Here is a 10417-nt window from a genome sequence, read left to right as displayed (position 1 = left end):
CTGACCCAATGTATGGTACCGGGTGCTGGCACACGCCTGTAATCTCAGTGGCCTGGGAGGCTGAGGCAAGAGGATCCTGAGTTCAAAGTCAGCCTCAGTAACTTAGCAAGGCCCTGTCTCTAAATAAAATATAAAGTAGGGCTGGGGATGTAGCTCAGTGGTTAAGCACCCCTGGGTTCAATCCCTGGTACCAAAAAAAGACACCAATGTGTGGCAGAAAAGAAGAATGGCAAATGATATAAAGGATGAGTTTTTTTTCCCTGTTCAGGGCTCAGCAATGGTAGGGTTTCACTTGTCTCTAAACCTGGAAAGGAAGCTAACTCTGGAAGTTGAATCTGTGTCTTAAGCATAAGTACAGTATACTCAATAAAACATTTTTTATTCTGTACAATATATATGTGTATTTAAATATATATATATACATATACATATATATATGCAGAGAAATGAGAAACTTCAATCAACAAATCCCTGAGTCCATGGGAACCCAGGACACTAACAAAGGTAAAGGAGGGAGTCCATGCCTAAAGAGTAGGAAAATATGGCAACATTTTTCCCTTTCCTCCTGGTTCCCTGCAGTAGAGGGAAGGGGATGGTCACTACAAATTACTGAAATGAGAAAGTTTATGTGGGAGCAGGAGGTGGAGGTGAGGATGGCAGCATGTGGAACTGTGGGTCAGGTCCCCCCAGCCACTAGTCTGGGGAAAAAAAGAAAAAACACTATTTGATGAAAGTCAGATGACTGCAGAGAAAAGGACAAGACTGACATGCAGCTGGCCTTTGCTATGCCAAGTCTTAGCTTGGCAGCCCCACGACTGGACCAGCACAATAAATAGCACCTGTGGGGCCTATGAGAGGAGCTGGGGAAATGGCCCTTGTGGGAAGAAGGGAAAGGAGATAAATAAAGCTCAGGAACAGGCCTTGGGTCTCAGCAGAGTGGGAACACTGCCATTCACTGTTCCTGTGCCATTTCTTCAGACCCTGGGCCACCAGATGACCAGGAGCAACGTCTTTTGTCCACAGTCAGGTAGAGATGGGCAACTTATGTGGCCTTTAGAAGAGGTATAGAAAAAGGAGTGCTTTCGAGGACCACCCCAGTTGTGACAATTCCTGAAGTGCAGGGATCATACTGGTGAGTCACACCCAGTCCTGGGAGTGGGGCCAAAGTGGCTGTAGTCAGCTCCCTCCAGTAGACAGGCCACAGGGTTGCCAGGGTTGAGCCAACCAGGTGGGCGCACACAGCTGCTGAACACTGCCCTGATTTCTGTCTTCTCCCTCAAGACTGCCCCTCCCTGGCCAACCAAGCTTGACACCTCCAAGGTGGCAGGAAGCAAATGGCAGAGAGCACCCTGTCTCCCTAGCCTATTAACACACACAGCTGCCAACAGGGGGCAGCATGGCCAGAAGTCACCTTATATATTATAGGGGCAGCAATAGAGCTGTCCCTGCCTGGAGAACTCAGAAGCCCATGTTGGCCTGGGCTTCTCCTGCTGTAATGGCTTGCACATCAGTGACATGGCCGATGCCCTTGGTGACACCCTCCCGGAACAGCAGTTTGGCGCCCACCTTCAGGTACTCTGGGTGTTTCAGGAAGCGGAAACGTACCACTGCCTTCTCCCCTGTCCGCAGCTTGTCCTGCAGCAAATAAGCAGTCACTGCCCTGGCCAGTGCCTCCCATCCCATTCTCTACCGGCCTTGGCTCTCCACCCTTGGGACCTCTGGGAGGGCTGCTACCCACCCTAAGTGGGGCTTTTTTGTTCCCTTCAAGGGATCAGGGAGCTCTGCCTGCCAAGTCTGAGACTGGGCCTTTCTCCCTTTTGGAGGCAGAATTGACTTTTCCCTGGAGAAAGGGAGGCATGTCTGGGTCCCTCTCACCTTGGCATGGATCTTTTCCACCACCGCTGTCTGACGTACGTTGCCCACATGTACTGTCACCTGGAATCCTCGTCGGAAAGTGGTGGCATGGAACAGTAGGACTATCTCTGCCTCGAACACTGAGCAGATGGTGGGATTCATCTCGGGGCTCACCATCACCATGCCCTGGGGAGGCACAGCCCCCAGGCCCAGGAAGGGCAGACCTAGCATTAGCCTCTCTTTTTCCAGCCCTCCCACCCTCTTTATAGCTCCTGAATTTCCTTTTCCTTTACATGACTCCAAACACAGAGCTCAAGATAAAACTCCAAATTCTCCTTTTGGTGGGTACTCTCATTTACCTACCTCCCTCTAAACCTTCAAGGCTTTGTATTTTTAGGGTCCTGGACATTCACTTTGCACAGTGATTCAATACTTAGTGATTTGCTCTTCATTAGGATTCTAAGCCATTTTCATACAGTCTGGGTAATTAGACCTTAGGCTTCTTGGGTCAAGAGAGTCCATGTTTCCTTCGAGTTTCTCTGAAGCACCCTAGAAGGGTGCTCCTCACTCATGAGCCAGTCTTTGAGGCATTCCCTCTCCATCCCACTCACACACCTCACCTTGCGAAGCAGCGCACGGTCAAAGTCCCCAAGGGCCAAGGTAGCAGCCTGCCCAGCTCGCAGCACACGACAGGCAGAGCGGTTGCGCTGGATGCTGCACACTCTCAGCTCCAGGAAGCAGCCATCATCTGTGGGGCCCACCACCAGCTGGTCCCCCTCACGGCAAATCCCACTGCAGCCCAGAGGGAAGGTGGCACAGTGTCAGCGTAGGTCTCCTACTTCTCTGCTAGTCACCCAGAGTACTCTTTCCCTTATGGGGTTGAGTCCCTCAAGTAGGGGGAAGGAATCTTAATTTCAGATTTGTAGGTAGGAATGATGACTTCTTGCCTGGTCCAGGGTTCAGACTCTGAAGGCTAATGCCAGAAAAGGTCAGCAGTGACATCTGGCAGAGAAGTACCTGCTGGGTTGGTAACACTGAACACCTGATCCCTGAAAGAAGAAATTATTCCCTTGGGTTTTCCCCTGTGCTTTGGAAAGAGTCATTTTCTCATTTCCATACTTTTGAGATGAGATCAGCTGAATACAGTCTAGATTTCTTCCTGGGGCCCAGGACACATCTCACTCAGGGGTCTGGAGATTCCCAGCATGCAGCAATAAGCCAACAGACTAGTTCCTGCCAGCACTTCTGATAGTGAAAGCCTAATTTGCAAACAAGCATATCTCGTAGATGGGCTCTGTTCAACTCCAGGATCTCCTTCTTTGGGCCAGGATGTTTTCGAGTACAGGGGCATGTGAAGGCTGAGTGGGGTGGGTAGCAAACAAGGCAATTCACCTGGAAAGTGTCCCTCCAACAACAGTCCCCACCTCTGGTACTGTGTAGATTTCATCCACCTGGAGCCAAAGAAAACTATCAATGTCCTCCTAAGTAGGGCTGGCAGGTCCAGCTTCTCTGAATGGGTTCTGGGATTGGTCAGAACTGGCCCCTCCCTCCCCCGCTTCTACCTGTTTATTGGGCCAACTACCTGGAATTCCGTCAACTGCTGCATAAGCTCCTCCTGTTCTTTGCTGTTGGTGAGGGGAGGCAGGATATTCAAGAAGACTTTGAGGAGGTCCAGACTCTCCCCAGACACGCTGGACAGTGTGAAGATAGGGGTGACACTATGGAGGAAGGCATGGAATGGGAAGATGAAGAAAGTCCTAATAGGAGGCAGAGGTCAAGGGCCCACAAGTGGCAAGGTGAGCTTTTCTCTGGGCAGCTGAGGGGCCCTCTCTTTCTGGCTGTGAGCAAGTCAAGGAGTATGACATGAGAAGCCCATCCCAAGGCCCAAGGGAGACAGTGAATGTCTATAGGATTCCAGGCACCAGCGAGGCTCCAGGTTGGAACAGGGTAAGGGCCAATCCCTTTAAAAAAAAAAAAAAGACTCCCTCCCACAATCCCAAATTGAAAAAGTCACAGAGCCAGAATCAGTCTGGCCCTGGAGATAAGATACCATGCTCCTGGGCCCTGAGGCATCCTTTCCTATTAGGACTTTAGGATGAGGCAGGCTTACTTGGGTGACTGGGCAAACTGCTGGGCAGCAGTGACAGCATCATCCTCAGAGGTAACCAGCATGGGGACCTTGTGGCAGCCAGGCTGCTTGAGGACCCGTTCTAGCTGGCGTACTGTCCTCTCTACTGTAGTCTTGGCACACAGGTCCACCTTGCTGACCACGATGAAGAAGGGCACTTTCAGGGCCAGGGCCAGCCCCAGATGTTCCCTTGTGGTGCCAGCTGCCTCAGACAAAGAAGGCGGGCAGGAGGATGGAAGAATGAGAGTATGGGAGGAAGGAGTGGGAAGTGTTGGCTCCCAGAGCAGGAAGCCAGCATCCCCTGTCCCTGCCCAAGGCCTCTTACCGATGCCAGTGTTGGCACTGACAAGGAGCAGGGCGCAGTCAGGGCAGTAGGAGGTGAGGCCAAAGATGGTGGTGTGCAGATACTTGTGGTGGCCTGCTAGGTCGATGAAGGTGATCATCTTGGAGCTGCTCTCACAGATCTCTTCTGCGGTCCGTGAGTCGCTGTAATTCACCACCTAGTCCAGGGCCCAGGGCTCTCAGTGCCCCCTGTGAGCCTCCCCAACCCTTCAAGAGTTGCCAGGACCTAAACCAGTCCCTGGGTGGCCCTGCCTCTTAACCCTGAGCCCCATTTCCTATTTAGTTCAGTTGATTCCCCATTTGTTTTCTAAGAGAAAAACTTGTTCACAGTGCCCTCAGGGCCTTCGTCTATACTATTACAAAAAGTTTCCACACTCAACCCCCAACCTCTGTCCTTCACCTCTACCATCCCATCCCCAGAGTCTGGTCCCACTGGGTCCCGTTGATCCCATGCACCTCTCCCTTGCTGTTAAAGCCCAGGATCTCGAAGCTGATACTGGAGGTTCGGCCAGACTGAATCTCATGCAGGTGGCGGAAAAGGTTGAGCCGGGCCCGGCCCCGCCCGTTGTCCAGCTCTCCTTGGGTCAGGACTCCACGCAGGGTTGACTTTCCTGAGTCCACATTTCCCAGGACAGCCACACGGAGGTCTAGGAACTGTGGATGAATTGCCATAAGGTAAGGGGGTCCAATCCCTCTCTCACTGAAGCCTAAGTCAAGGTTGCTCCCTAGGGAGCAATAAGAATGATCTGGACACCCCCAGGATCCCAGGCCAGGGAAAAGCCTGCCATCACAGAGCCTCCCACGGAGTAGGGCATGGGGGGCAGGAAGGATACCAGCTCACCTGTTGGTTGTCCGGGACCTTTCGTACCAGCACCTCAGTGATCTTCCGGGCATGTCACTATCATAATCCACTTCTCGTTCCCGGAGAACAGTGATGTCTGCCCAACCCTGTCACAGCAAGGCCACAGCTGCCATATTTCACAGATACTCCCTGCACACTATCCTGGCTCTGGACCAACACCTTCCTAAACCTCTTACCCCAGAGCTCCTAATACCTTATTGTACTTTCTACCACCCTCCAATCTATCCCATATCCACAGCTCTTCTAACAAACAAGTAAACTTCTTAAATCAAGGAGCAAAAAAGCCTAGAGCCAGTTAAGTAGGAAAGCCCTTTGTCAAGAGACCACTGCAGAAGGAAAGACCCTCCTGGTCCCTGAGGCCCTGGGTGACTGCCTATGTGTGGGTCCTCCCCAGAGTTAGAGAAAGAATAGGGGTGAGGGGGAAGCATACTTCTCTGCCATCCGGTGCAGGGTCTTGAGGGAGGCCCGCATTTCCTCCTCAGCCAGCCCCACCAGCAGTCCATTGTCCTCTACCACCAATCTGATAGACTGCCTCACCACGTCCCTCCTGGAGACGCCACTTCATTTGTGTCACCAGGTGCTCAAAGCGGTACTGGATGGATTCACCAGCTTCAGCTTAAGGTAGGTGGGATATCATGAGAAGATAAAAATTAGAAGTGTTCCTCCTGAATGGAGTGTTCCTCCCCACCTGTCCTGCCCCAAGGACTGGGACCTTCCCTTTCCATCTAAACCTCTTTTCCCTGGTCCTCTAACAGGGAGTCCCCCTCCAATGAAATGAAGTAGAGCCTTTACCCAAACCATATCACTAAACTGCTAGAGACCACAAAGCTGGAAGGATCTCAGATCCCGTTGACAAGGGCAACCTACCCGCCCTCTACTCCTCCCCAGCCTAGACTCACTTATATTCGATGTTTCCATCTTCTGCCTGAAAAGAAGCAGGGAGCAGTTACACTGTCCAGACCTTTCCCCACCTTTCCCTCCATTCGGTCTAGGCCCAGGCAGAGACAGCAGGAAGCCCCAGCAGCATCTGCTTAGGCAAGTACCTGTGAAGGTCAGGGGAGACAAGCCCTCACCCAGCCCCAGTGACCCCTCTGAAGGAAAGACCTATAAACACACAGCAATCATTCTTTAAAGCCAAGAACAAAATTGTGGCATTCTTTCCTCTTCCACTTACTGGCAGCATGTTCTTCTGGATGCAAGATCAACCCATACTTCTCCCCAGGACCTAAAACTACTATTTCCTTGTTGTTCTCTGTGCACAGAGAGCTTATTTCCTCTTCTTCTTTTTTTTTTTTTTTTTTTTTTTTTGCAGTGCTACGTCTTCTTTTTTTTTTCCTCTTTATTTTTGAGACAGAGCCTTGCTAATATATGCCAAGGCTAGTCTTAAACTTGCAATCTTGCCTCAGCCTCCTGACCAGCTGGGATTACAGGTATGTGCCACCATGCTGGCTCGTTAAGGCCTTTCTTTGCCACTGATCTGGGAGACACCATTTCCTTCCTGCCCGCCCTCTTCAGCTGAATGTCACCAAGTGTAAGAGGCTGCAAGAGGTTCTGGATCAGGGCCAAAGAGTGAGCTTGAGCTCAGTACTGGTCACTACAAGCTGAATGAGAGAGAAGCCCCAGTGTGAGAGGTGCAGAACTCCAAAAGTGGGGTTAAGACAAACAACGAACTTAAAAAATGTAATAAAGGGGACAGACTCCATAACTTGACTCCCCATGGCTCTTGCCTCCTGTCCCTTAATCCTCATGCCTCAGTTGAGGTGAAATCCCGAATCCTCCCTCTTCCAGCACAGAAAGATCCTTTTGCCAGAGGCAGCTCCTCTCCAGTGCAAAAAGTTATGGATTTTGCCTGTTCTGTCATTCTGTATTCTGCACTCCTCCCTCCTCATCATTATTCCATCCCTTCTAGGCCCTAACAGGTGGCCTTCACCTATAATCTCCACCCAATAGAGAATAGAGAGATTTTTTCCATCAACAAAGATCTTCCAGAAATCTTTTTATCATTTTGCTGGAGATGGAGATTTAGGAAGGCTGGAAACCAGAAAATGTGTATGAGGATGACAGTCTAGACCAGTAGTTCTCAAAGTGTGCTCCCAGCACCAGCAGCATTAGTATCAATGGAAACTGGTAAGAAGGACAAATTCTCAGGTTCATCCCTCACCTATTGAGTCAGATAATCTAAGAGTGGAGCCAGCAATCCTGGTGACTCTGGTACACTAAAGTTTGGTAACCACTGGTTTAGGCTTTTCCCCTGGGTCCTCCTATCTTAAGAGGAACAAAGTTGTCACTCTCTGCCATAAGGACAGATGGAGCCTGTATGTGGAGGCTCTTCTCTGTTCCCACTCTGTCATAGGATAGGCAAAGGGCAGAGGACTGAGTCTAACTGTTCTCTAGTTTTATGTGTACGTATATTGAGGGATATAGAGGGAACATATTGCTCTTTTCCCGGCTACTCCCTTCCTCCCTGTGGAACAAGTTTAGAAAAAAGTAGTGGTTATTCTGCCTGCCTCTTCGTCCAGTTTGCAGCACAGGGAAGGGGGTGAGAGGGTTCTACTCTTCTCTGCCCGGGGGATTGGATCCCCTATCCTCATTTCTTCTTCTGGGGTTATCAAGATAAGAAGAGATAAAGCACTCTCTCGGAGGGGAGGCAGAGTCCTCTAAACCCTCCTCCCTGGGGTCCCGGTACGGGAAGAAGGGTTCTCCTCCCGTGCCCCTCCTTTTTGGGGTCTTGACACCGGAAGGGGGGGCTAATTCTCTGTGTCCCGCCTCCCTGGAGTCCCGGGACAGGAAGGAGTAGTTTCATCTCGCCAAGTCACTTTCAGTGCTCACCTCGGGGGGCAGGTACGGGGGGTTGTTGGCTTTGCTTCCCTCTGTTCCTTCCGTTCTTCTTCTTACCCTTCGGGCCCCGCAGCCGCTGCTACCGCCGGCCCCCCTAGCCATTGAGGGTTCCGCCCATCGCCGGGCCCCCTCCGGCCGGCAGCAGCCGCCGAACAGCTCAGATACCCGCGAGTCCATCCGCCGCTGCCGCCAGCCCCCCGCCCGACCCCTCCCCCCCGCCGCCGCCGCCGCCGCGCCGCCGCCGCCACCACCGCCGGCCGCCGCCCCTACTGCCACCGCCGTGTCGGCCAGCCAGAGGAGAGCGGGGGTTGGGGCGCTCTGCAGGCCACGCCCCCACCTCCCCTGGCCTCCGGGTCGCGTCAGAAACAGCCCGCGAGGCACCACGGGATATCGAGTCCACGTGCCTGGGACCTCTCTTAAAAGAGCGCGCCGCCGCCCTACAGCTTCCAGGAGGCATTTCGGCGCAGAGAGGTCCGCAGGTTGGCTTCGGGGCGTGGGCAATGAGCGCGCCTTTGCGCGCAAAGACCGAAGGGAGTTGTAGTCCGGTTCCCAGTGCCCGCGCTCAGAGCGTCTTTTTCTAGGGCGTGGGGCAGGGGGCGGTTGAGAGCCCTGAGGCCTGAGGATGGGGACCGTCACCAGCGGCGAAGAGCTTACAATCAGAATCGAGCTTTGTGGACGCCCCTGGTTAGGACCTCTTACTGTGGATGCCAGACAACAGGTGTTGGACCTAAAAGCGGCAGAATTCAGGGCGACTGTCCCTCCAGCCTGCCAGGTCCACCTCTGGCTGTTTTCTTCTTCCCCGATGGCCGGCGTGCTGTCGGGGTGAGTCGGGCGAACGCCAGGGGCGGAGGCAAATGGTGGTTAGCCTAATTACGGGATGTTTTGTGGCGATGATTATGCCACCTTTACACAGTAGTCACTGCTTTATTACTGGGCTGGCACCGTCCTGGGCTGGTTTTAGCAGCCTCAGGCACCGCGATGGCCCCGACACAAGGCCCGAACCTATAAACCAGCCAGCTGCCAGAGGGCTGCAAGTATGCCGCAGCAAGTATCCCCCTGCCCCTTTGTTTTGAGGCCGAACCAATCCGGGATAACCGAGCTTGGTTTTAAAACAGCCAGGGCTGTAGGAGGGGCTCGACCTCGATTTGGGGCGGGACTGGAGCTACGGATTACTTTCCACTACTGCGAGTGCAGCGGAAGTGGCCGGGAATAGAAACTTGGCCCAGGACTCCAGGGGTATTGTTGACTTTTGACTTTAGACTTTCTTGTCAAGGCGTTTCTTTTAGGGCTCTTGCAGACAGCATAGAGTAAACACATCCAGCGACAAACCAGTGTACAAGACACTAGAAATGCAGGGTGGAGAAGCAGTTAGAATTGCTGCGCTGGGAGTCAGGACGCCAGGGTTCAATTCCCAGCCCTATGGCTGTTTGATGACTCACTACTCACACTTCCCTCTCTTCACAAACAAGGAGGTATTCACACATAGCCAAGAAATAAAATAGTTTGTGCCTTCTGACCTCAGTTTTCCTTGGAAAACTAAAAGCAGCAACAATGGCTTACCTCTGGTGATCCCTGTAGGGGTTCAGACCTGGTGGAGTCCATAGCTTCTTCCTCGGTCCACATAGAGGGAGGGAGGTCTACTGATGACACAGTTGCTGTGCACAATGGCATAACTCCCCAAAGCGATGAGAGCAGAAGGACCGAAGTCAGCAATTACGGACCTAGCAGGTTCAGCCAATTATGTGGGTCTTCAGTGGTTGAAAATATATGTGACTTTTGGAAATCCTGTGTGGTTGAGGGAAAAGGCTATGCTGTAGAGGTGAACCCTAACAGGGGCACAGGTCCACCAGGAAAACTGCTGTTAGAGACTGAAACTAAACTCAGTGAGAGATGTTAAAAAGGATTGGGATGGGAAGCAAGAGATAAGTAACCAGCCCCCAACATTATCACTACAACCAGTTCTGGGCCCTCTTGATAACCAGAACCTGCTGCACTTGACTGCTAACACCCATCTTTTCATCTACATGGATCTTTCAGCAGCCAAGTCCAACACACACAATTCTACTTCATCCATTTGAATCCTCTGTCTGCTGTATGGAGAACTTCTAAGAGATAGCAGAAGATAACCCATTCTGAGAGCCCTTTCTTAAACAATCTGGCCTACCACAGACAGATGAGAAGGCTGGCAGAGGAGTGGCCTGAACAGGGATGTGTCTTCAGGAGATCAGGGTCCTGGGGGATGGAAAGTGGTGTGTGTGTGATTAGTTTCCTGAAGGACTGCTTATGAGGTGGTTGGCTATGGGATAAATATATCATGGACACTCAGGTCACATGCAAACATTTTTCCTGGCCTGTAATTAGTCACTGATTTTTATGAATAGTATCTTTGCATA

The 10417-nt window shown here is 51.9% G+C and overlaps 1 protein-coding gene across 1 annotated transcript; it reads right to left on the bottom strand.

Annotated features, from left to right (window-relative positions):
• Window positions 1-341: 341 nt before the first annotated feature.
• Window positions 342-8201, bottom strand: Gtpbp2 (GTP binding protein 2). Its single transcript, XM_053743421.1, is given in 17 exon segments — window positions 342-1635; window positions 1876-2040; window positions 2475-2646; window positions 3247-3305; window positions 3437-3572; window positions 3965-4184; window positions 4308-4482; window positions 4781-4978; window positions 5166-5212; window positions 5215-5272; window positions 5613-5699; window positions 5701-5783; window positions 5786-5801; window positions 6082-6111; window positions 8016-8054; window positions 8056-8093; window positions 8096-8201. Coding segments are annotated over 17 exon segments (1806 nt in total). The 3' UTR covers window positions 342-1458.
• Between the last annotated feature and the right edge of the window lie 2216 nt (window positions 8202-10417).

The sequence above is a fragment of the Sciurus carolinensis genome, chromosome 7 (genome assembly GCF_902686445.1).
Source record: "Sciurus carolinensis chromosome 7, mSciCar1.2, whole genome shotgun sequence".
In the NCBI taxonomy this organism is placed as follows: Eukaryota; Metazoa; Chordata; class Mammalia; order Rodentia; family Sciuridae; genus Sciurus; species Sciurus carolinensis.
Note: the sequence above shows the minus strand (reverse complement) of the source record. Positions and strands in the feature narration are given on the sequence as shown.